This window comes from Emys orbicularis, chromosome 25, assembly GCF_028017835.1.
Source record: "Emys orbicularis isolate rEmyOrb1 chromosome 25, rEmyOrb1.hap1, whole genome shotgun sequence".
Lineage (NCBI taxonomy): Eukaryota > Metazoa > Chordata > Testudines > Emydidae > Emys > Emys orbicularis.
In genome coordinates, this window is record NC_088707.1 from 7454140 (window position 1) to 7479287 (window position 25148).

The 25148-nt window shown below is 56.9% G+C and overlaps 1 protein-coding gene across 1 annotated transcript; it reads right to left on the reverse strand.

Moving 5' to 3' along the window:
* Positions 1 to 749: 749 nt before the first annotated feature.
* Positions 750 to 25148, reverse strand: COL1A1 (collagen type I alpha 1 chain). Its single transcript, XM_065422841.1, has 51 exons — positions 25067 to 25148; positions 22675 to 22866; positions 22056 to 22090; positions 21910 to 21945; positions 21589 to 21681; positions 21414 to 21488; positions 20713 to 20757; positions 20305 to 20358; positions 19951 to 20004; positions 19569 to 19622; positions 19117 to 19170; positions 18491 to 18544; positions 18339 to 18383; positions 17967 to 18020; positions 17752 to 17796; positions 17355 to 17408; positions 16761 to 16859; positions 16627 to 16671; positions 16428 to 16526; positions 15851 to 15904; positions 15641 to 15748; positions 15077 to 15130; positions 14435 to 14533; positions 14020 to 14073; positions 13827 to 13925; positions 13284 to 13337; positions 12674 to 12727; positions 12513 to 12566; positions 12322 to 12375; positions 11348 to 11392; positions 11131 to 11229; positions 10530 to 10637; positions 9681 to 9788; positions 9155 to 9208; positions 9007 to 9060; positions 8459 to 8566; positions 8317 to 8370; positions 7320 to 7373; positions 6667 to 6828; positions 6450 to 6557; positions 5731 to 5838; positions 5046 to 5099; positions 4827 to 4934; positions 4368 to 4421; positions 4127 to 4234; positions 3593 to 3646; positions 2515 to 2622; positions 2133 to 2415; positions 1725 to 1915; positions 1343 to 1585; positions 750 to 896 (listed from the first exon to the last, which is right to left on the reverse strand). The coding sequence occupies exons 1-51, from the start codon at positions 25146 to 25148 to the stop codon at positions 750 to 752; spliced, it is 4365 nt and encodes a 1454-aa protein (XP_065278913.1).

The following is a 25148-nucleotide window of genomic DNA, read 5'->3' on the forward strand; positions in this document are numbered from 1 at the left end:
GCTTTCTGTTTAAAAGTCAACACACCAAATGACAGGTCTTGGCTGTTTTCCACACTACTGGATTTTGCTTAGGAAAACAATTACGACACCTGGATTTGAAGTTTTTCTCATATTTATTTCTTTTGCCAACTGAACAAATGAAAGGAAAAAAAATGGTACATTACACACGATTTTAAGTGCCTTCCTTTCAGTGGTATAAAAAATATATATATAGTAAAGACACCAGCAGGGAGAGGTCGGCTGTAGGTTAATTTTGGTATTTTTTTCCAACTCCAGGTTATAAAAAGAGATTTTTGCATTGGCGGGAGAGGAGTAGGAGCAGGGGAGCAGGTTCTAAACCATTTGGACTAGCTTAGCATCGCTCTTGTTGCTGCAGAATTTTCAAAGCAGGTTGTTGTGATTTGGGTGTTTTGGTAGGGTCGATTTTGGATGGTATTTTTGTTTTGATTGTGCAAGTAGTGGTCCCAAGATATTACTTAAAAAAAAATAACCAAACCAACCCCAATCTGTCTTCAGGGATTCAAAAAAAATAAAAAATAGAACCATGTCAAGCAAGTGGACCCACTTCCTTAATTTTTTTGAAAAGTCATTTATTTTTATTTTTTTGGTTTAATGCTTTTTTTTTTTTTAATGGAAACAAAATAGTTTTAGAGATGATGGATAGAAAAAAACACGAATTCAAGTCCATGTGAAATTGTCTCCTTTTTGGCTGTTTTTGATTTTCTTTCCGGGGGGGTTTTAGCTCCGGTTTACAAGAAGCAGACGGGTCCGATGTCAATTCCGAATTCCTGATCTGGCGCGCCAACGTCCATGGGGGCCACGTCAATGACGGGCAGGCGAGAGGTTTTCGTTGTCTTGTATTCGATGACTGTCTTGCCCCAGGTGCCGGTGTGACTCTGTGAGGAAGGGACCGGGAAAAGGAGAACATTAGAGTTGTTGATAGAGCCGCTCCTCGAGGCAGCAAAGCTGCCTGCAAGGAAACTCTGCCTGAGGATCGGAGACAGCATTGCACAATGGGTGGTCTAGTGATTAGGGTGGGGGGGCCTGGGAATCAGGACTCCTGGGTTCTGTTGCTGGCTCTGACACTGACTCACAGTGGGATCTAGGGCAAGTCACCTTCCTGAGCCACCATATACGAGCCTGTACCAGGCCAGGGGACTTACGCAGGTTGCAGAGAACTCTGCCAGTCATGTCCAGGGCTGGAGAGACTGATTCACAGCTCTGCTCTGCCTCTCCACCCTCACCCTCTCCTCCCTCTCATCGCCAGGGCCTGGGGAGGCGTGGGTGCACCAGCTCCCGGTACCACCCATGCTGGCAGAGCCAAAGGCAGTGGGACACTCACTGTGCATCCATCCTCGGTGACTCCATAGGTGAAGCGGCTGTTGCCCTCTGCTCTGATCTCGATCTCGTTGGAGCCCTGGAGGAGCAGAGCCTTCTTCAGGTTGCCAGTCTCCTGGTCCATGTAGGCCACGCTGTTCTTGCAGTGGTAGGTGATGTTCTGGGAGGCCTCAGTGGACATCAGGCGCAGGAAGGTCAGTTGGATGGCAACGTCAGCTGGGTTGGATCCCTCGCCACCATATTCGAACTGCAGAGGAGAGAGAGAGAGAGAGAGACCCCCGGCAGGAAAGCAGTGTTAGTCCTCAGGTCCTTTCCCCCATTCCGAGACTCCAGATCCAGCCCCTTCGCTTCCCAACCGTCCCGCCTCGCCAGTCCCCTAAGCTCACCTGGAAGCCGTCGCTCATTGTCTCGCCGAACCAGACGTGCTTCTTCTCCTTGGGGTTCTTGCTGACGTACCAGTTCTTCTGGGCCGTGTTAGCCTGGGTTGGGTAGACGCAAGTCTCGCCAGTCTCCATGTTACAGTAGACCTTGATGGCATCCAGGTTGCAGCCTTGGTTGGGATCAATCCAGTACTCGCCTGGTGGGGAGAGGAGAAGGACGAGTGAATGGGCGAAGGAAGAAAGAAAGAAAGATGGAGGAAGAAAAGAAGGAAGGAAGGAATTCAGTAGTAATGGAGGAGGCGTGTGAGTTAGTGAGGGTAGCTAAAGGCAGGGCAGGACAAGGGGCGCAAGACAGGCCGCTAAGAGAGAAGGAGCTCAGTGAGGATGTGCCCAGGATGAGGCTGGGAAGCTCACCGCTCTTCCAGTCGTTGTGGCACATCTTCAGGTCACGGCAGGTGCGGGCTGGGTTCTTCCTGGTGCCCTCAGGGCTGCGGATGTTCTCGATCTGCAGACTCAGGCTCTGGAGGGTGGTGTCCACCTCCAGGTCGCGGTCACGCATCACGTTGGCGTCATCAGCCCGGTAGTAGCGGCTGTCGGTGTGGGCCTTCTCCTGAGGAGGCTGGGGCAGGAAGCTGAAGTCGAAACCGCCGCTGGGTGGGCCTGGGGGACCTGGGGGTCCGGGAGGTCCGGGGGGACCCTGTTGGAGGAGGAGAGCAGAGCGAGTTGAAGGCAGGAAGCCCTTTCACCCAGCGGACAGCAGATCCCAACCACCCGAGTCCCAGAGGGGGATACGTACAGCAGGACCGACATCACCGGTGCGACCACGTGGACCTGGTGGGCCAATGGGGCCAGGGAGACCATTCAGACCATCTTTGCCAGGGGAACCAGAAGAGCCAGGGGGACCCTGTGAGGAAAAGGCAAACACAAAATGAGATCAGTGGGCTTTGGAGAGAGGAAAGTGGGGTGAAGGTGTGTCCATCTTGAAAGACAGACCGAGGGAGAACATGCCAACTCCCATCCTTTCAATCAAGGCCCAGCCCATCACCCATCCTTCCATACCTCTTGTCTGTTCCATCCACCCAGCTCTCTCATCTAGCTTACCTCCCGCTACTCTGATCTGTCTCACGAATTAATAGAGCACCAGTGACCAGAGTCCCAAGGACCAAGCTCCACTGGAGATGCACTCAGATCCTCTGGAATCACTCTGGATTTGCCCAGGTCCAGCTGAGAACAGAACCAGGCCCTGTCCTCACCATCTGTCTGGGAAGCCCTCGCCACACAGTGAGTGCTGAGAGAACCTTACAATGACATCTCCTTATGGGCGCTGTGATACCTACAGGAGGACTTCAATTTTAGGAGTTTCCCTATCCCCTGGATCATTTTTGTTCCCTTCCCACCACCGCCTCTATCTGGGAAAGGATTTTCTAAGCCTGACCCACGCTGCGCAGGGCCTCTCTTATTAAGGCACCTCCCCACTGAGGTGGAAGAGTAACGGGTCAGTAGAAAGCAGCAGGCATCTATCCTGGGTTTCGTGTCTCCTTGATAGCAGTAGGCCCTTGTTGTACATGATCAGTGCTTACAAGAATCTGTGCTGCACGCTCAGAGGCTACGCTGATGTTTTTTAAGCTACTGGCTACACTATGGTCCACATTCTGCCTCTGGCCGATATCCATGCCACCCCAGATCGGGGATCAGGCAGGATCTGACCTTTAAAAGGTGATGCCACCTGTTGTGTTGGACCCCGGCTTGAAAACAGTGCTGATTATTTAATTCACGAGCCCTCTGCCCCCAGCCCGGAATTTCCCAAGGCTTCAGGCGTCTGCACCGGATGGGCTCACGAAGGCGGCTGTTGGCTTCAATGGGGCGGTACTTACCCTTGGACCAGCGGGACCGGAAGCTCCAGAAGGACCTTGTTCACCAGGAGAACCCTGCCCCAAACAGGAAAGCAAACATCAGTTCTGCAACGACGCTGGAGGCCCGTGCAGCCAGTGCAGAGGTGCTAATAAAACCGACGCGTCTATGAGAAGCTCCCACTGGGCTCCGACTCCAGCGGCTGAAGCTCATGAGAGAGGGCCAACAATAGGGCAGCTTTGGAGGTTCTAGGGGGCAGCTGTTGCCCTGTGTCCTAAGCTCAAGGGGCTGAGGCCACAGCAGCAGGCCGGACGCCTGCCCTTCCCAGCTGCTGCGTGTGCGAGGGCAGTTGTGAGCTGAAGGGCTAAGGGCAGCCTGAAACTGGGGCAGGCCAAGGCTTGCCCATCTCCTCATCAGGTGATGGCCTTCACTGGGATTCTCCCATGATTCTCTGGGGCAGTGAGGAAGAGGGTCTATACTCTTCTCTCCAGAGACCTGCTATGGACTTGTCTCTCAGAGCCGGCTATATCGGGGGAGCGGAAGGCAGCCATACTTACGGGAGGACCAGGTGGACCCTGGAGACCAGAGAATCCTCTGTGACCCTTCAAGCCTCTGTCACCGTGTTCACCAGTTTCACCTTTGTCACCGCGGGGACCTTGAGGGCCCTGGAAGAGGAAGCAGAGTCACCTCGCTCAGTGGCTGGGAAGGATACCTCCCTGCCCGTCGCTCAGCAATGTTATTGCCAAGCCAGTTGCTTTTTCATAGCAATAAAAAGCGGAATCTGAACCCATAACTTACAGCAGCACCACGAGCACCAGCAGGGCCAGCGGGGCCAGCGGGACCAGCAGGGCCCTAGGAAAGGAAAGAGAGAAAGAGAAAGGCAAAGGTTAGAGCATCCACTGGGATCATTAGCGTACGCTTGCGTTCATTTCTCTGCACCGTAGTGGGGAGTGCGTCCTATTGGTTAGAGCAGGGCAGACTGGGAGTCAGGACTCCTGGGTCCAAGGCCTGACTCTGAAAAGGAGTATTATCTAGTGGTTAGAGCAGGCAGCTGCTCTGCTTGATCCTGTCTTGATAACTGGGCTGATTATTTCATATCTCCCTAGTGCTGTTCCTGGGGTCTATTCCCAGCTCTGGGAATGAGCATTGTCCCCTGGTTAGGGCAGAGGATTGGGAGCAGGACTCCCGGGGTCTATTCCCAGCTCAGGGCAGGGAATGGGTTTTAAATTTAGGGGAATGTCAGGAAGTGTCACTTACAGTCTCACCACGATCTCCATTCTTGCCAGCGGGACCAACAGGGCCAGGAGCACCAGGGGCACCAGGAGCACCAGGAGGACCAGATGGGCCAGTCTCACCACGGTCACCCTATTTCCGGAGAGGACGAGGAAGCAAAGCACCGAGTTAACGTTCGCCTGAAGTTCAACCCTCCACCCCCAATAAAAGCCTCTTGCCATGACTCTTCGGGGTCCAACTCACCTTGGGACCAGCAGCGCCATCGCGACCAGGAGCACCTTCAGAACCGGGAGAGCCCTGAGGACAAGCGGAGAGACCCAGTGTTAGGCATGAGCAAGACAGAGGGGCCTTGGGTAAGCGACAACTGATGAGTGACGAATTAACCAGGAGGCTGGCTGCGCTGAGGCCTGGGACAGGCAAGGGATGGGTGAGGTCTAGAGATCAAAAGAGAAAGGGGGCGGGGAAAGGGACCCATGGGGCTTCCATTTCTCTCTGGAACTGGCCCCTTCCCTGATCCCTCCCATACTCAGCTCCTTTGGAAACCATCCCGTCCCGGGACCCCGGCTGTTCTCCCATCTCTCAGGCACTGCGCTCCGGGCATTGTCCCATTGCTCACTGGCACCAGCCCCTGCAGGAGGCCGGGGGCAAGGTCTGTCCTACCCTTCAATGGAGCAGACCATTCTGAGTGTTGGCCCAGGGGCATGGAAAGGGTTAATCTCTCCTTGTCTTTGGTGCTGCTCCTGGTGATGGTGGTGGGTTCTGGAGCGCCTGATGTCGACAGGTTGCCTCTGGTGACTATCAGCCGGGCTGCGGGATTCCCCCGAGGGGCAGCCAGGAGACTGATCCACCCGGGCTTTTAGCGCTTCTTGGCCTTGCCGGTGCTTGGGCAAAGGAGAGTCCTAACAAGCCAAGCATGGTGGCAGCTCACCTCACGTCCAGCTTCACCAGGGGGTCCGGCCAAGCCAGGAGGTCCTGCTGGGCCAGGAGGACCACGTTCGCCGGAGGAGCCAGATGGACCTTGTTTGCCAGGTTCGCCCTGGGGAGGAGCGAGAGAGGGACCAGCCCGGGTTAGAGAAGAGGGGGCGGTGCAGCTGAGACCGAAGAACCCGCTTGTGATGGGAGAGGGGTTGAATCCCTTCCCACTGCCACCAAATGACGACACACCCCTGTCCCACGCCCTAGGGCCTCAGAGTTTGGGGCTGAAGTTCTGGCTCCAGGCTCAGATAGAGTTGGGGACCAAGCAAGAAGGTCAGATCCAGGGGTGGTGAACTTCTGAGCACCCCTCAGCCTGGGAGGTTTGGCTCCACCATCTTCTTCTATAATAATAATAAGATCACAGGTCCCTCCCCGCTATTCCTCCTCTCTTATCTCCTGGCCAGAGCAGCTGCCCCGGACAAGGGGGAAGAGTCAAGGACTCTGTTCCTTGCATGGAGAGCTCCCAATCACGCCAGCAGCGAAGCGTGCCCAGCTCCTGTCTCTCCCACCCATTCTCTGCCCTACAAATGCCAGGAGAAGCTCTGAGCCTTGGCGGCTGGGCCGTGAGATCCAATCCTGCTTGGATCCTTTTGGGGCAGGGGCAATGGGTTGAAGCTACAAGCCTCCTTTGAGGTCCGGCTTGAGGGCGTAAGGGTTCGACCTCATACTCACAGATGGGCCAGGGAGACCAGGGAAACCTCTCTCGCCTCTCTGTCCGGGAAGGCCGACGACACCACGCTGTCCAGCAATACCCTGTGGGCCTGGAGTACCAGGTGCACCCTGGAGGGGAGAGAGAGATTCTGGTTACAAACCCACCCATCTTGCTCCAGGGCACACGCTCCAACGACACCTGCCAAGGGGTCTGAGGTAGGACTGAACGGGTACTTACTGGGGCACCATCGGCACCAGGGGAGCCCTTCTCACCAGAAGGTCCGGGGGGGCCAGCGGGGCCAGGTTCGCCAGTGCGGCCAGCGGGGCCAGTCTCACCACGGGGTCCCTTGCTACCTTCCTTTCCGCTGGGGCCTGGTGGGCCAGGGAGACCGATGTTTCCCTGGGAGAGAGCAGAGAGGTGAGGTCAGGCAGCGAAGCCCAAGACTTTGAGAGGCAACCCCTCTCCAAGGGGCGTTGATTTATGACGCTCAGGCCCCTCAAGCGGAGGGGAGAGAAGGCCTGGCTCCATGCTCCAGCGCCACCATGGGGCAGACAGAGCCACTGCTGGCTGCAAGCAGTACCAGGCTACCCGGACCATCAGCCCTCATTACACCGTGGAAGCTCTGTGGCAGGGCCTTGGCATTCCTACTGCCAGCTCCACTGCTCCTCACGCCCCTCTCAGGTCCCGTCTCCTCCCCATTTGGCTTCCAGGCTGCCCGCTCTTGATGACAACCATCACCCATCCTCCCCAGCGGCTGGAGGCTGGCAGTCCCGTGGCAGATCCCCCCCACCAGCCTCCCCATCCCCACCCCTGCCAGCAGGGCTCGGTGCCCAATGCCGTCGGCCCTCCCCCAACGCCACCAGCAAGGGGATCAGAAAGGAGATACTCACAGAGGGGCCAGGGGGACCAACTCTTCCAGCAGCACCAGGGAAACCAGTAGCACCCTGCACAAGGTGGGGAGAGAAAGCGTTAAGTCCCATGGCTCTGTTAGCCACGGATCTGTACTACAAGCACTGCCCAAAACGCTGCCGTGCCCATGGGCTGAGAGAGGCCTGCAGCTAAGGGTGAGAGTGAGAAGGTGGAAGGTCAAGGCAGCCCTAAGACGCTGCCTGATCTGTCAGGTATGTCTTGCCCCTCAGGGCGGAATCCAGCCAGCTCCGGACAAAGAGATGTTCTCTGAAGCTCGGGTGGAATTTGAAGGCTCCAGACATATAGCATTCGTGGCTAAAGGGATGCTAGTTCAGGGAGCAGTTTCCCTCCATGCAGAGGTCCATGAATGCACAGGACACTCGGGCAGGTGTATGGCAGGGACACGCTCTCTGAGCTGCACAAAGACAGCCATGTTAAAATAATCTGATCCATGGGGGAGGGAGCATTCGTTCTATTGCACCTAGGGTCTGATTTTAATGCTCTAGTCTAGACACAGGGAAGTGAAATATTTCTCGACCCAGGGAAGAAGCTGCTCCAACTCCCAGAGGGACAGGAGGAGGGTGTTTTTTTGGGGGGGGAGGGGGAGCATTTTGCGACAAACTCAGAAAGCAACCCCCTTTCGGCTCCCAACCTGCCTCTTTCCCGGTGATGGGGGCAAAAAGCAGGCCCAGGGCAAAGGCCGTGCTGGAAAGGTGGATTCTCACATGCTCCGGGCGGGAGGCGGGAGGGGATCAACCTTCTGCCCAATTTTGGTGGGAGAAGCCGAATCAGAAGGGGAGTGAAAACTACCCCATGCAAAACAGAGAGAGATTCCATGGAGGAATCCCCAGCTCTTTGTTAGTCCAAGCTAGTCTGCAACCGGCCAGGAACTCAGGCATTTCCACTGTGGCTAAGAGAGGGACATTTTGCAATGGGGCTCCCATCCCTGGCAGCCCAGAGGGTGGAGGAAATACTCACAGGGGGTCCAGCGCTACCACGAGCACCTTTGGGTCCGGGAGCACCAACAGCACCCTGCGGGAGAGGAAAGAGCAGGACATCAGAGGCGGGAACGGAACCCTGGCCGAACGGGGAGGGATCGGGGCAGTGGAGAGTCACTTACAGAGGGGCCAGGAGCACCAGTGGGTCCAGCAGGGCCGGGGGCACCAGCATCGCCCTTAGCACCAGCATCACCAGTTTCACCTTTAGCACCAGGCTGGCCGTCAGCACCCTGTGGAGGAGAGCAGAGCGGAGGGTGAGGGGCAGCGTCCGTGCGGGGAGCTCACGGAGATGGGAGTGGAGGGTGATGGGGGAACGGTCCTTCACAGAACCAACACGGGCTGAGGAGACTAGGTTGTCTTGATGGGGAAAGCCCGTCGAGCTCACATGGGAGCCAGAGGATCACAGGACGTAGGACTGGTCCTGTTCCCCATCGGAGGCCTGCTGTAGGACAACCCGGTGAGTCCACGGGTCAGGGATGAGTCCCATCTCCGTACGCAGGGACAGCGCTCCCAGTATTGCAATGGTAGGATTGCTTCGGCCCCATAGCCCTGGGCTGCATGGGATTACCCCCGTAGCCCACCCCACTGAATACCATCCTCCCAAGGGAGGTCTGGGTGAGAGGAGATGTCACTGGGGCCAGTGAGGACCACTCTTAACCATCATACTTACAGGGGGGCCAGCGAATCCAGCGGGACCAGGTGGGCCGGGCTCACCACGATCTCCCTGGAAGAGAAGGAACCGAGAGAGACAGGGTCAGCAAGGAGTGGGAGGGGTTGATCTTTGCCTCCGAAGCCAATCAGAGAGGAACGGTACTTACAGGAGCACCACGACCACCAGTGGGACCAGCAGGGCCGGAGGGACCAGCTTCACCCTGCACCAGGAGAGAAGAGGGACGAGGTCAAGGCTCGGGCCTGGCAGACCAGGGCTCTTTGGAGGTGCCTCTGGGGCGAGGCTGGCTAGCTCTGGGGTCGCTCGTGAGACGTGGGGAGAGCAAGAAGTTGCCTCCTCTCTGGAAAAGGGGGGTAGGGATGCAGGACCCTCCTGGGCACAGCCCTGATTGGGCAGGCCGGGGCCGTAGGAAGCATTCCCGGGGGAAGCTGATGAAGCTCCTTGCTCTCACTGGGAGCATCCAGAGGCCCCTCTGCATCGAATGATCAGCTGGGGCCTTCCTCTCTGTCTCCCAGGAAACAGAAGCCGGGTCGGGAGCTGCTGGGCACAAACGGGACCGGCCTTTGCACGAATGCCAGGAGCCCGCGGCACCAGCTCCGGTGCCCGAGAGGCTAGGAGAGTCACTGCCCTGCTCCTTCCAAGGGGACAGGGAAAGGGGGCGGGGTGATCCTTACCTTGTCACCAGGAGCACCAGCTGGGCCGGGGGGACCAATGGGGCCAGTCAGACCTCTTGGGCCATCTTTGCCGGGAGATCCATCAGTACCCTTGGGACCTGCATCACCCTGGGGAGAGAGGGCAAAGCAAGGTTACCTTCTGGCTATGAAGCACGGAACGGGGTGGGGGCTTGTGGCAGCTCTGGTGTGTGTGTGTGTGTGTGTGTTTATCTTCCCTGCACTGGAAGCCATTCACGCCAAGCGTCCGGACCATTAGCCAGTCAGCTTGTCCAATGGAAAAAGACAGCGCAGTGCTGGCCATGTCAGCTCTCCAAGCCATTCAAGCTGGTGGAGAAGACCTCTTCCAAGGGCATAACTAGGCCGCGTGGAGCAGAGACCCCAGCAGCGCACTGGGCAAGAACCAGGGCACTTCGCTGTACTCCTGGAGAGACACACAGGGCAAGGCCCGGAAGTTCCTTGGTTTGGGCGGGGGGTTTGCTTTGGCCTAAAGTGACTGTCGGACGAGGGCCTCTAGGCCTTGAAGTGGCTCAGGCACCTGGCCTAGATTCTCCAAGAGCAGAGAGGAGGTGGGGGACGGAGCTGGAGCTGGAGCAGAGAGATGAAAGAGGAGCGGAGGGGGGCGAGATGGAAGGGAACAGGGGACAGAGAAAGGCAAGGAAGGAGGGGACACAGAAAGAGCTGGGGAAGAAGAGGGACACAAGGAAGTGGAGAAGAGAGAAGGCCAGGAAGAGTGGAGGGGGGGAAAGAGGCGTAACAAGCTGAGCATGAGCAGGGAGATCTGAGGCATGGTCTCCATGGTGAAGACTGAGGGTCACTTTGCTGGTGGGCCTTCGGGGGGCTCATACGTACTCTGTCACCCCTGGCACCAGGCAGACCAGCAGCACCACGTTCGCCGGGCATTCCCTGCAGACCGGGAGGACCTTGGTTTCCGGGACTGCCAGGAGCGCCAGCATCACCCTAAAACCCCACAAGGCAGAGCGGGGGGGAAAAAGAGAGTCAGGGTTAGAAACGGAGCCACTTCCTCATCGCAGCAAAAGCCGCCCGCCTTCCAGAGACCCGCGACCCGTCCCCCATTCTCCGGTGCCAGGGCAGGCTGCCTCTGGAGCCAAGCAAGACTAGGCCGTGAGTGCTGCCCAGGGGCCTTCTGTGCCTTGGGCAGAGAGAGGAGAATCCTGCAGCAGTTGCAGGACTGGGGCTAACTCGATGGGGGAAGATGGAGTTCCCCCTTCCTGCTTTGCACCTGGTTCGAGGCAGCTGCTGGCTGGCTGGACACCAAGCCTCAGCCCCCTCCAAAGCAGGAGGAGTGTATCCCACGGCCAATCCTATTCCAAAGCCTGCTTCCCCTGGACACGTCAGAGGCACTGATTTTCCCCTGGTTTCCCCTCCCATTTCTAGCTGAGCCTCCCTTCGCCCATCACGGAGGAGGAGGAGGAGGGAAATAGGTACATACCTTAGCACCATCATTACCAGGAGCACCGTTACTACCACGTGGGCCCTGTGGACCGGGCGCACCTTGGACACCACGCTCTCCAGGGAAACCTCTCTCACCCTAGAGGAGGGAGGAGAGAGAACCGAAACTGGTTACTGCGCCATCCCGAGGGGCAGCCGGCGAGAGAGACAGAAGGGGGAGATATTGCTTATAGCAGAGAAAATGGGTCGCAACTTACTCTTGCACCAGCTGGACCGGGGGCACCGAGGTCTCCGGGGGCACCCTGCCACGGGAGAGAAAGAGAAAGCAGAATTAGAGCTGAGGGCTTGGAAAGGAGCATGCTACCTGCTGGAGAAGCCCAGATGTTGCCCCTGAACTGGCTGGGGTGGAGCAGTGAGTGGCCAGGAAGGGGGACATCTGCTCCAACCCCTCTATAACTAATCACCAAGCTCCATCCTCATGAGGGCCAGACTCTGCCTCTGCCTCTGTCTTTCCACCACTGGAATTTTGCATGGATCGTACCAGTTAGAGACGGGAGCGCTCTATGGTCCCAGAGCAGCGAGTCTCCTCCCAAGCAAAGCCAGGGCATGGTCTCACGCAACAGAGGATGCGTCAGTTGTTACATTGAAACTACATTTACTCTTAGCCGAAAGGCTGGGCTTGGGCCCCCCGGCTGGATATCTGGACTGAATACAGAGATAATCCCAAGTGGCCAAACTGAGATCTGGATCCAGAGTTCAATGCCACCCCCCACCAGCCCCAGTTTATAGGTGTTCAGATCCAGGGCCTGGGCCCATGTCCACCCAAAAGGCTTTCAGAGAAGAGGTTGGAGGCCTGGAATGAATGAGTTTCATGGTTGCTGTGGCCTCTGAGATGAGTTCTGGGGCCGGGGGGTGAGAAGGTCTGACAGCGGCCAAGGCCCTGTCTGGAGGCAGCTCTCCTCATTCACTGGCTAAAGGGGAATCTGATAAGTTTCATCACTCTGGACGTACGTCCAGTCTTGGAGGAACGTCTCCGGCTGGGGGTGGGAATGGGGCAGGAGCCCTAAGGAAGTGAGAACGGCCATGAAAGGCACTGATGAGGGCTGGGCAAGCAAGGGACTGGGCGTCAGGGGGCAGGATCTGTCATCTCTCCTTGGCTTCTGATGCTAAGCAGAGCTCTTCTCCTTCTTTCTGTAAACCCCACCCACCGCCATGGTTTCTTGGCACTTACCTGCTCACCAGGCTTGCCAGATTCACCAGCTGGACCAGCGGGACCGGGCAGACCCTGGGAGGGGAAGAAAAAAACCCAAGAGTTGAGATTTCCTGGGGGAAGGGGGGGGGTGTGAAAAAAATGGAACAAAATATGATTGATCAGGAGGGACTTCCCCCCTGTGATGGGGCCTTTAATGGAACACTCCTCACCTGGAATCCAGGAGCACCTGAAGGTCCTTGTTCACCTCTCTCTCCAGAGGGACCCTGAAAAAGGAGGGGAGAAAGTCAGGAGGGATCCAGTGGGGTTCGGAGCAGCACGCTCCGCGACAAGCCAGCACACAGGGCAGGGGCGAGAAAGGATTCATACTCACAGCTGCGCCAGGAGGTCCCTGGGCACCAGCTTCACCATCTTTGCCAGGAGCACCCTGTGGGGAGAGGAGGAAGAGCTTAAAAATTGCTCAGCGCAGACGCTGAATGAGTGTCCGATGGGAGCAGGGCGTGAGCGTCAGGGAAGGTGTGGCGAGCCTACAAGGTTCAGAAGCAGAAAATCTCAGGGGGCTTCAAAAGTTGGCATCATGGGTTCCATAGTTAACCTGTGGAACTCATTGCCACAAGGTATTAGTAACGAGGAGAAACGGGCATAAGGGATATAAACCCTCCGCCAGAAGTCCAGGGAATAAGCAATTCTGTGGCTTAGGAAGAACCAGCCACTATAGGCATGTCATCCCAATGCAGAAACTTTTATATCTTCCACTGAATCCTGTGGTGGTAGGCCAGAGCCCAGATATTGGCTAGATGGACCCCGGTCTGCTCTGCTGTGGAAAGCCCTATACTATATAGGTCCGTTTTACTGTCATGGTAAATTCTCTCTTTCTCATCTTGAAGAAAAGAGGCCTCAGGCTGGCAAACTCTCGGCTGGACCCAGCCCTGGCTGCGAGAGACAGATTGTTAGAGGCCATCAGTACCAAGAAAAATACGTACAACAGCACCAACGGCTCCGGGAACGCCTCTTTCACCGGGTTTGCCGGGTTCGCCCTGAGAAAGGGAACAAAATGGCTTCAGCAAAGGAACGCGGTACGCCCCGGGAACAAGCTCTTGTATGGCCCTAGGATGCAGCCACAGGAGGGCCCGAAAGGCGCCATGACAGGAAGCAGGCGGGGCTGGCCCTGTGGTAGTTCTATTGACGCTCTAGGTTGCTTCCCATGACCGCCCCAGCTCTGTCTTTTCTCAGGGCCTGGTCATCTCCCCGCCCCACGGTGGGATGTCTTCTGGGCCGCCTGTCTCTGCCTGCAGCTAACCCCTGAGGGAGAGGTTCCCAGAGTGCCTCCCCTCACATAATTCCCCTCTTTACAAAACGGTATCCAAAGTGGCCACTTATCCATTGTGCTTTGAATGCAACCACTCCCGGGCAGCGGCCAGGGTGACAGGAAGTCCTGGAGGCGGCCATTTTGTCATGTCCCTATCACTGGGCTGGGCGACTCACCCCGAGGCGACAGTATAGGAAGGGAGCAAGTTGATACTCACAGCAGCACCTTTAGGTCCAGGGAAACCCATCACACCAGCCTGACCTCTGGCACCGGGTGGGCCTGCGGGTCCGGGGCGACCATCTTGACCAGCGGGACCCTAGCGTGGACGAAGCAAAGGCACAGTTCAGAGGAGGCCATTGTGAGCAAAGGGAGAGGAGGAGGAGGAAGGGCCTTGATAAACCATGACTTACAGTGGGGCCGGTCTTGCCATCGGGACCTGGGCTACCTGGGCTTCCAGTCAGACCCTGAAAAGGAAGAAGAGCTGGGTTAAGCCATAGGGCGTCCGGCCTCTTTTGCTGTGCGCGAGGGGTCAGAACAGGGTAGGATGTGGTGGGCGAGGGCAGGCAGGGCAGCCGATCGGTCTCTGCAGGGGGTGGATGTGGGGTGGCCTAAAACGCCCTCCCTCCAGAACGGAGGGAGAGGGCAGTTGCTCGAAGCCGGCTGCACCACAGAGCACTGGCGCCAAAAGAGGCCGGGGGAAGGAGGTGGGCAGAGAGTTCACCTTGAGATGGTGCTTGGCAGAAATAGCAGCAAAGTTCGGTGGGACTCCCCGGGCAGCCCCTCCATCCCGCTCAGAACCATCGCCCGGCTCCTCCATCCTCTTACCTTGGCACCGGGCAGACCAGGCTCGCCAGGACGTCCAGATTCACCGGGGGATCCTTTGGGACCAGCAGGGCCAGGGGAGCCACGTTCACCAGAGGGACCCTAGGGTGGGGAGGGAAGCAGGAGAGAGAGGTTACACGCTGCGGTAGAGACCCGGATCGCTTCTTCTCGCTGGCACGGGTGTGACGAGCCAGCAAGGACCCACCGTGTCGCGTGACAGAGGAGGGGGACTAAACGGAGCTGAGTGGGCACTGAAAGGGCTTTGCCAGGGCTGGCCACAAAGAAATCACTGGGCTATGCCATGGAGTGAATAACCCTAGTGAAAAGGCCATCCTAGTGTATGTACCATGTGGAGACAAGCCAATTCCCACCCCCAAACCCAGAACGTGGCGCGTAAAGCAAGGGGATGGGGCCAGGGAGTGGCTGGGTAATAGACCAGATCCCACAGGGCAGAATGCACCACTCCCAGAAAGTCCCACTAACTCCCCCTTCCACAGGCTTTAGCTGCTCTCAAGCCCCTTGCAAAGGATGCCCAGGTGGGAGCCTGTCTCCGAGTCCTTTGTGTATTTCAGTGTGGCGGACACCTGAGCCTCTTCTGTCTCTCTCACATTAGGAGGGAGCACACGGCGGGAGACGAGCACCTACCTTAGGACCAGAAATGCCATCAGACCCAGGGAAACCGCGGCTTCCGGGAGCACCCTGCAATGGGACACAAGAGAAACCAGTGAGGTAAATGCCCACGCAGCCAGCAAGTGAAACAGGGAGAAGATGGGAACGGAAAGGGAGCTTCACAGAACCCCCCCATCCGAATTCCCGTCCCCTCCTGGGACTGCAGTGGGGAGGAACGGGCCCTAGCTGCCAACCTTGGGGGTGAAAATTTCCGGGGGGTGGCGACTCCAGGGTTGGTTGGGTTTGGGATGGTGATGGGGCTGGATTGCATGTTCAGCTGATCTGGGTCTGACCTCCTCCCAGAACCTGGGCGTGTGCCAGGCTGGGATTGCAGGTCAAGCCCCTTATGGGATCTGGATTTGGATTTGGTTCTGGGTCCACATCTGAATTTCCCATCCCAAGATTCGGGAGGCGCTTGGATCACCGAGAAGGTAGGTCGGGACCCCTCTGTGTCCGAGAGACAGAGCTCCGGGTCTGACCGGAGGACCCAACACCATGCCAATGGGCATGATCTCCAGGGGAAACACAGCTGCTACTTACACGTTCGCCAGCAGGGCCGGGCAGACCAGCAGGGCCGGGCTCACCACGGGATCCTCTCTTGCCTTCTTCACCAGATGGACCAGGGGGGCCTTGGACACCAGCAGGACCCTAGAAAGCGCAAGCAAGTCAGAGTGGTGAGTGTCTCCCTGTGGCTAGCAAACCAGACTGTAGGCAAAGCTCCTAGCAGGCCCCAGTGGGGCTCGTACTTACAGGTTCTCCCTTGGCACCAGCATCTCCCTTGTTGCCTGTAGCACCGGGTTCGCCCTGAAGGTAGAAGGAAAGAGAAACGAATTCATATCAGACGTCGCCCTGCGTGAACAAGGGCTTAATGCTGCCTGCCATCTATGTTGCACCCTCAACCCCTTTTCGGCTCCAGGAGGAATGGCAGACACAAAAGGCTCTGCCCCATGAAGGGACAGAGACCTTCGATATTCTGGAGGGGAGGGAACTGTGCTGGCTGTAACCCAGGTCAGAGGATCCCCGTCCCAGGGCGGAGGGTGGAGCAGAGACGTCTCCAGCAGAGACAGGTGGCCGATAAGGAGGGAGGTGCTGGTAGACGCAGAGCTGCAGAGGTGAAGGCTCTTGCACTGCAAGTGGCAATGCCACAAGGACAGTCAGAGAAGGAGCTGAGGGAGGGGATGCATTGGGCGCTGGGGTGCCAGGGGCAGAGATCAATTCACAAAGCACGATAGGCTCCCTCCATGCCTGGCGCATCCCTGCCTAGCCCTGGACGGTGAAGAAGGCCAATCTAATTCAGCGGAGACGGGGAAGGAGGAAGGACACTTACGCTGTTACCCTTGGGACCAGGAGCACCACTGGGACCCTGGGGTCCGGAGGGGCCACGAGCACCAGGGAAGCCGGGAGCGCCAGCAATGCCAGGAGAGCCCTACAGGAGGCAGAAGAGATGGTGAGGCAGCTGTGAAAACCTGGCTCCCAAGAGCCGACCTGCTACAGAGGACGGAAGGAGGGGGGAGACGGCTACTTACAGTTGCACCTTTGCCACCAGGTTGACCATCGCTACCAGGGTTGCCCTAGGAGAGAGAAGAAGAGAGGGAGGGTTATCATCGGAGACAACAGGGCAACGGGCAAGAGGCGAGAGGGGTCGTGCAGTTCCACTCACAGCAGGGCCGGCGGCACCAGCGGGGCCGGGGGCACCGGGCTCACCACGGGCGCCCTGTGGGCCTTCACCACCACGACCACCTTGGGGACCAGTTTCACCCTAGAGGACAAGAGAGGAGAGAAAGACCAGTGAGCACAGTGACTGCTGGGAGACACTCCCACACCCCCGTGCTCCGTGGAAGCCATTTGCCCTCAGGCCTGACCAGGCCCTGACTGGAACTGAATGTCTTGCTGCACCGAGGCCTGCTGCTCCATCCCTCCAGCCCACTCCGGGGGGGACTGACTGGGGCCCGCTAGCTTTCGGCTCACCTTTTGCTCAGGGGGCAGCTGCGAGGCCTTTGGGGACGACTGGTATCAGACCTAGGGCTTAGCCGGGGTTAGGGTCGGCATAAAGCAGAGATGGACCCGCAGGGATCCTGACCCACGGTTTGGTGAGGGTTATGGGGCCAGGCCACCTGGACAGTATATTTGAACTATGATGAAACCTCTAGTTGAAGGCTAGGATCAGCTTCCACCCAAGCCGGCTGCGGGGAAAGCTCCCGCCGCAGCGATGGGGAGGTGCCCCCCCCCGGCGAAGAGGGGATCATGTTCTTACCTTAGCACCGACAGCGCCAGGGAAGCCAGGGGGGCCAGCTGGGCCAGTTGGACCCTAGGTGAGAGGGAAGCGGGTTAGAGAGTGATAGCAAGGAACCTCCGGGGTCGGCGGGGGTCTCGTCACAGCAGCCATCTTGGCCTCGGCCAGAGATCTGGGCTGTGCTTTGACATGGGTGGGAACAGAGGCCGGAGGGAGGAACCCTTCCCATCCGGGCACTGGCCAGTTCCTGAGCGGGGTTGTGCTGGTGCCACCCGTGGGGCTCAAGCCAGCAAAGCTCCACGAGGGGAGCAACATGGAGGTCGCTGTGGCCAATGCCCGTGTGGCCGCGCCACCCAACGGCCAGGGCCCCGCGGCTGAACAGTCTCATCTCAGGGCAGCACGAGGTGAAAATACTCACTGTGGGGCCAGCAGCACCGGGAGCACCGTCGTTACCACGAGCACCCTGCCGGGAAGAGAGGAGAGAGGCACTGGTTACAGACAGGTTGGCACACGACCCGGAAGCCGTGCGATGAGGAGCATGCTGCACATTGGAGCTATCCCAGCGGGCGTGGCCCAGAGGGGTGCCACCAGGGGGGTGCTTCCAGGTGCCCGCAGCCCAGCACCGATACTCACAGCGGGGCCGGATGGACCAGGGCGGCCTCTCTCGCCGGGAAGACCACGGGGCCCCTAGGAAGGAGGAGAGACGTGAGTTCATCTAGAGACGCCACCGCCATTGTCTGCACCCTGCCCTCTCCCCCAGCTCTCCCACCCCTGCCCTGCTCCCCACCCCCTGTGGGGCGTCGTGCTGGTAAATCTGCCCCCCTTTGCTCTCTAGTCCCTTGGAAAACCAAGCGCTCCGGAGAGCCAGCTCGACCCTCCCCACGATCCCTCTTCTTGCAGGTCCCTGCTGCTCTTATAAGCTCAATGCCTGCCCCCCCACCCCCCCACCTCCTAGTCCAGACTCTTGTGTCAATGGGCAGCAGGAAGGTGTGACGAGCTACTCACTATTTGTCCGGGAGCTCCGTTCTCACCAGGGCTACCAGGCTCACCCTAGAAGGAAGACAAAGCTGGGGTCAACGGCTGGTTCCCAAAGGGGACAAGGAAACTTTTCAAGGGAACAGAGAGGGCCAACGTGCCTCGTGGCAGAGGGACCTTACCTTGGGGCCAGCTGGACCGGTATCACCCTTAGCACCATCAAGACCGCTGAAACCCTGGAGGGAAGGGGAAACAGAAACACAAGTGTCCAGTGATGAGGGTCAGGAGAAGACACTGTCCTCCCAGGCGGAGGCATGACTGAAAATCATCTGGCTTTGCAATGGTCCCTCACAATGTGCATGGGGTGGCAGGTGGGAGGGTAAGGCCCCATCTGTTTGCCAGCTGAGTGGCATGAGAAGGGGGGAATTCCTCCAAACGGTGGCGAGGACAAGGGGCTCCATCAGACCCCTCCTGGTAGAAAGGAACATCCAGGATTGCCTTGCGATGAGGCCAGCTGAGGGCACTGTGGTGCGAGCTCAGCTACTGCTTATGTTTCTGCCGGGGCCAAGCATTGGCCTGCTAAACCCAGGGTTGTGAGTTCAATCCTTGAGGGGGCCATTTAGGGATCTGGGGCAAAAATCTGTCTGGAGATTGGTCCTGCTTTGAGCAGCGGGTTGGACTAGATGACCTCCTGAGGTCCCTTCCAACCCTGAAATTCTATGATTCTATCTCCAGGGCTTTGGATTTGTAGGGGGGGCCACCTTTCCTTTTCCTTTTCCAAGTGTAAAGAACTAGGGCATCAACTTACTCTGTGACCTTTCATGCCTGGCAGGCCAGCAGTTCCGGGCAGACCACGGGCACCCTGGGGAAAGGAAAAGAAGCGATTTAGAGACAAGGACACCGGTGCCACCCCACATCAAGCCAGTTACTGCAGAGGGGAACTCAGCACCCCAGGCAAGGTTGGATAATTGAGGCATCTCTGGTCATGACCATCTCCTGCTGTGATCATGACTCCTAGGCATTGACCGTGATCAGCTTTAGTCAGGACTGGAGCCAAAGCTTGCTAGAGCTAACCGTCTTCCCCAACGAATGGCTGTCATGTGAAGTAAGCTAAAGCCACACAATGAGACCCAGAGGTTTCGGGCAGGTTTGCCCAGCCAGTGCTTTTCCAACCATGTCACAATGGTGATGCTGGTCAAAGGTAAAAACCCACCCTAACCCGAATGCCACGGCAGGAACCAGACAGAAGGGACGTCTCACCTGGGGGCCGGGAGCACCACGTTCGCCAGGACGTCCAGGCTTTCCAGCTTCACCCTTGGAGAAAGAAGAAGAGATGGAGTCAGGTCAGTAGCCCACACGGCTCGCTTGCAGCGAGAACCAAGCCAATGCTAAATGCACCAGGAAAGGGACCCAACTCTTCGCACAATCCTATCTGGGGAGAGGTCCCATTTTCTTTTCTCTCGGTGTTTCAAGGCATCATGGAAGCCAAAGCCTCACCTGGCTCCTGCGGCCTGCAAGGAAGGCCATGTACCCAACAGGCTTAGCACCGCCATCAATATCTGGCTAGCAAGCAAGGCTATCACCTGCATTTGGGTGGGGGGGGATCTTCTCTAGAGGGACTTTGAGCTTGAAGGACACTTACATCATCTCCATTCTTGCCAGGTGGACCAGCTGGACCACGGGGACCCATGGGACCCTAGAACAGGCAGAAGAAACGTGCGTTAATATTCTGAGACTGGGCAAGACTTTCCCATTGCCACCCCTCCACTAGCCATTCACCTCACAGGCCTGGGCCTGGTTCTTGGCTTGGCTAGAGAAATCCCGTTCCCCGATGAAGTCTTTTCCGCAAAGGTAGGCCAGGCTTTGCACCAGCTGCCCCCAAGTGGCAGAAGAGGGAAGGTGCAAGGAATCGTCCCAGGCTGGGGCCGGGAGATTCAGCGGGCAGCCCATCCCGTTATGAAAATGAAGAGCGAGAAGACGATTGACCATGACTTACAGAAGCCCCGGGCTCTCCAGGCTCACCGGGAGGACCTTGGAAACCTTGAGGACCCTAGAAGAGTAGGAGGAGAAGACGGGTTAGAAAACTAACATAACCGCACCCAGTTGCTCACGCATCAGTCCGATTTCCCTCCGCTGCTGGCAACGGCTGTCTCGCACGGAGCATCCGTCTCCATCACACTCCGCGGTGTGAGGTGTCTATCGCTGACCACCAGAAGGGAGCCAAGCCCACGCTCCTCCCCCGTCCCAGGCAACTCCCCGTCCCTTCGCTGAGAAGGTCTCTGGGAGCTGAGGAGCCTGAAAGGGCACCGGTGGTAGCTCGTTCCCAAAGGGGGCAGTTACAAGGCGCTGGCTGAGGGCTCAAATGGGCCATGTTTTCTTGACAGGGAAGATGTGAGGTACTTACAGGAGAACCGGGAGGGCCGGGGAGACCGCGGGGACCAGATGGGCCCTGGAAATGAAGAAGAGAGAGAAAAGAATAAGTCAGGTGAGGAGATAACCTGGAGCAGTCGCCATGTTGCCCAGGCCCAGCCTCCCCTCCATCTTGGTTTTCGGTGACCTCCTCTTTTCCAGCAGGCCTCTCTCTTCCCTCGCCACCCGCAGCCGCCTGGCTTGGGGCTGACTCTGCCTGCCACAGACCATGCCGCCTCTTGCTGATCTTTTACCATCCCTCCCCTCGTGGACGGAGTCCCTGGTGACCCCTGGAGGTCCCGATCCACGGAGCCACCTGCCAAGATGTTCTACTTGGGGAAGAGAGCAGGCCCCAGGTCTCAAGCTGTCCTAGGATTAAGGCAAATTCAAGTATCCCTTGCCGATCCTGAGTAATCAGGGTACGGCTGCCCTAGGAAAACGTCAGCCCCAACCAGCTGGTGGCCCTGTGCCTGCCCCCAGGAAGAGATCTGCCACTCCCTCCGCTCTGCCTGACTGATGCAGCTGGCCTCGTGCGTTCTAAAGCCAAGCTAGGCCAAGCTAGCTCCTGTCTTTCCTGCTACGTAACTCCGACTCCACTCCCTCCCATCCTTTCTCCCTAACATCTTCTCCTGTTTCAGTCCTGGCCCTCAGGCCAGCCCCTGCCCCAGCCCCTCGAGGGAGACGCTGGACACTCACCATAGGGCCGGGCATGGACAGGCCACCACCAACGGATTTCTCGTCATAGCCGTAAGACAGTTGAGGTGCGAAGTTCTGCAGGAGAAAGAAAGAAGGGAAAGCCGGTGTGAAAATACTGCGCTGCATTCATCCCGTGCCGGGGAAGAAGTGAGCGAATGATTGGAACCCAACTCACTCCGCCAAGGCCTGGAGGTCCTGGGGGGCCTGGGGGTCCAGGAAGACCAGGCTGTCCGGGAATGCCATCTCTGCCAGGTAGGCCTGGGGGTCCCTGCAAAAGAAGAGGAGAGAACCCAGAGGTTAGTACTGTGGTAGTGTCATCCGGGCATGAGACAAGGCAGGGTAACTGGACTCGGTCGCCATTGTCCACAGTTTAAAAGTTTTCTGGACAATTTTCAAATTCTTTAACATGGTCATGGAAATCTTTCCCCCTCCCCCATCCCCATTTCCTGACCAAACTCCAGCGACCAATGGCCAAAGCATGGCTGGAGAGACCTACCCTGTCTCCTTTGGGGCCGCGTTCTCCTTTGGGGCCCTGGTGGGGAGAAGAAAGGGAGGTGTTTAGAGAATTAGCATGGAGAGAAAAGACTCTTCAGAAAACAACAGGGAATAGGTTTGTGTAGGAAGACAACAGCGTGTCATTACCTCTGCTCCAGTACCATCTGGGTCGACAGGAGAGGCTGCGGGGAGAAGGACAAGGGTAAAGTCACGTGCTTCTCTAAAACCCACCCCCACGCTGCACCCTGCCCTGGTATAAATGACAGCAAAATGCATCCCCCTTGCTTAAGTAACACCTGCTTAAGTAACATGGCTGGCAGAAAGATGCTCAAATGTTCTATCTGCAAAAGACCTGCATGTCTCACTCTCTGCCTGTCTCCCTGACCGTGATGCATGCTAAGGAGAGGTCATAATTGCGTCCACCACAGCTTATGCTGGTCCACTGGGCACCTCCGCCAAGAAATAATCAGTCCCGTTTGAAATGTCTCTTTAGAAAGAAACGCCCTAGAAGCTCAAAGGAGAGGAGCAGGCTTGCTATGTCTTATCCGTGACGCCATAGCTAGGGGCTCTAGCTTCACCAAGGATGATGATGAAGCCATCAGGTCTCCGAGCTAGGCTCTGCTGATGTCCTGGTCTCCAATCCCCTCCCTGTCTCTGCATGTGTAGGAGGAGCTGATTGTATCTGGTGCCAGCAGACCCTGGTGCTTAGCACCTTATATCAAGCTAGATAGACAGACAGAGCATGCACACGAGCATCAGTCAGTACCCTCGTCAGGGCAGGTGGGACAGCATTCTCCTTCGACGATCTTGGGATTGGGGCAGTCTAAGATGTCGTCACAGAGCACGTCATCGCACAGGATGTTCCCGCTGTCGCACACGCAGAGCTGGCAGGGTACAGGTTTCCATACTTCTCTGTCGCTGTATGTTAGTCCGTCCTGTATGCAGTTTCCAGATGGAACTAGAGAGACAACGAGAAACGGGAGGGGGGGGTCAGGAGCGAAAGAACTGAATCAGGACCCAGCCCAGAAGCTGCACGCGAGGAACCCCCAATCCAGGGACAAAGAGGCTGATCAGAATCAGTTGCTCTTTTATCCAAAGGCGTTTTTCTTTCCTCTCCAGTTCCTGCAACGTAGGCCTTCCCCCCCCCCCCCCCCCCGCTTCTCCTGGAACCTTTATACACTCATCTGCTTCTCATCAGCGCAGCTCCATGACATAGGAAACATGCCAACACCACAATAACTATTTCCAGTGTCTTTGGAATTTAAACAAAACCTGCGGCCAATTGTTACATCCAACTGTAACCTCAGCTTGCTGCAGCCGAGGCCAAGCCAAATAAAAATGCAAAGTCTCCTAAAGGGAAGAGGGCTGGACTGGGGGGGAGGGGGGGGAAGGGAGGCAGGGGTCCAGTGACAAGGGGTTCTGTGGAGGGGCAAGGAGGGGGAGTGAAATCTCTTCTGTCTGTTGCTTTGGGAAATTGGGATCAAGTGAAAATGGTTTGGGTGGGAAGGTGAATGAGAGCAGGGTGGGCTACGAGCCCAGGCGGGCCGGGTTGTAATTAGATTCAGGATATGACACATGCAGGCAGGCGAGGCTGGGAGGTGGCGGCGATGGATCGGACCCAGTAAAGCAGGAGGTGGACTCAATAAAGAGAAGCACATGATGGGGAAGAAAAGCGGGCCGGCTGTTTTTCTTAGCATGGAATTGTTTCCACGCCGGTTTCAGGTTCGGCGTCGTTTCCCCGCCGCGGGGAGACAAACGGGATAAACGCTCCTCGCGTGTGAAATCCCGTAGGGCGGGATCACGGTGGAGAGGCCAGATGTTTCTACTCTGTCGGCCCCAACTTCTCATGTCTAGTTTAAATTAAAAAAAAAAAAAATGCTATTGCTGGCTGATTCCCTGGGAGCCAGCGGTTTTGCAACAGGAAACTGCTGTGTTGACACCCGCGGGGTATGCAGTGGGGGTGCAGTCAGTCACTCCGCCTGTAGGTGGCAGGCCAAGCCTAGATAAATGCCTGCAGCAGGATCTAATTAGGGATGTTAGCAAACCTATTGGAGGGTTGACCCCGGAAATATAGCCCCTTTGGTGATCACTATCCAGTCCCAGGGCTCCCAATGGGCCCCAGGGGGCCGTGATGCAGGCCAGAGAGGGTTTTGCAGGAGCAAGGTCAGGTGATGGCCGCCAGAGGTCGCCATGGGACACCCCCCCCACACCCACACCCCATGAAACTTCACTGCAGAAACATGAATCCAGTCCCTTAGCATCCAGGAGGTTTTGTCTGTGAAGTGATGTCTAGACTCCTGCGCTTCTAAAACATTTTCCTTATGAATCATCCGAGACTTTTCTAATTCTTTCCTGATGGCTTTTGCAGATCAGAAAACTCCAGCCCCGGGCTCGCTCCCCGCTCCCTTCGCTTTCCAAGGCACACAATGGCTTTTCCATAACTGGCTTCCCCCCTCCCCAGCCAGCCTTAGCCTCCCTCCTATGACAACCCCTCCTAGAGGCTGATTGTGCTGCTCCCCCCCTGGCCCCCGAACTTGGCAAGGAATCTCACAGCTTCTAATTGATCCAACTTGTCTGCCTGCCAGGGGCATGTTTGAAAGAGACACAGAACATATGAACACACCCAGTTCCCTTCTGCAGCTGGTTAACTTTGCTTGTGGAAGGGGATGTTTTCCCCCACCGAGCAGCTTCAGTGGGGGAAGAACGGACATCAACAAATACTTGATTTGTCCACTCCCACTTTTTGAGCCACACATTCAATCCCCTTCTGACCTCACCCCCTAACACACAATTCCAAATGCTCTGTAAAGGTTGAGAAATTCTTGCCAGCATCCCCACCCCATTTTAAGACACACAATCCTTTAAAAAAAAAAACATTTCTCCCCATCTCCCTAACCTGATCTTGCAAACGCAGTTTCCTAACTAGAAAAGCATGCAAAATTCCCCCCCTAACCCATCCAACTCACGCAAAGCACTAAATTTTGCAATCCCACTCAAGAACGTTAACAGACTTTTTCTTTGCAGACCAGTCCAACTTTGCATCCCTCTTGCTCTAAAGTGCAATGTTACATTTCCCCCTGTGCATAAGCAAAGCTGGTTAAACAGAAAATGCATCTCTATCTCTCGTACAGAAAGTTAGTGAGAAAGTTTTTACTTACTGTCTTCTTCTCCTTGACCTTTGGTGAGTAGTACAGTCGCTGCTATCAACAGCAGTAACCGAGAATCCACAAAGCTGAACAT

Coding starts and splice junctions, on each gene's coding strand:
- COL1A1 (XM_065422841.1), bottom strand. CDS start 25,148: ATGTTCAGCTTTGTGGATTCTCGGTTACTGCTGTTGATAGCAGCGACT. Junction 20,359..20,712: donor CCGGCCCTCCCGGTTCTCCT/GTAAGTACCTCA, acceptor CTACTCTTCTAG/GGTCCTCAAGGTTTCCAAGG. Junction 16,672..16,760: donor CTGGTGCCGCCGGCCCTGCT/GTGAGTGGAACT, acceptor TCTCTCTCCTAG/GGCAACCCTGGTAGCGATGG.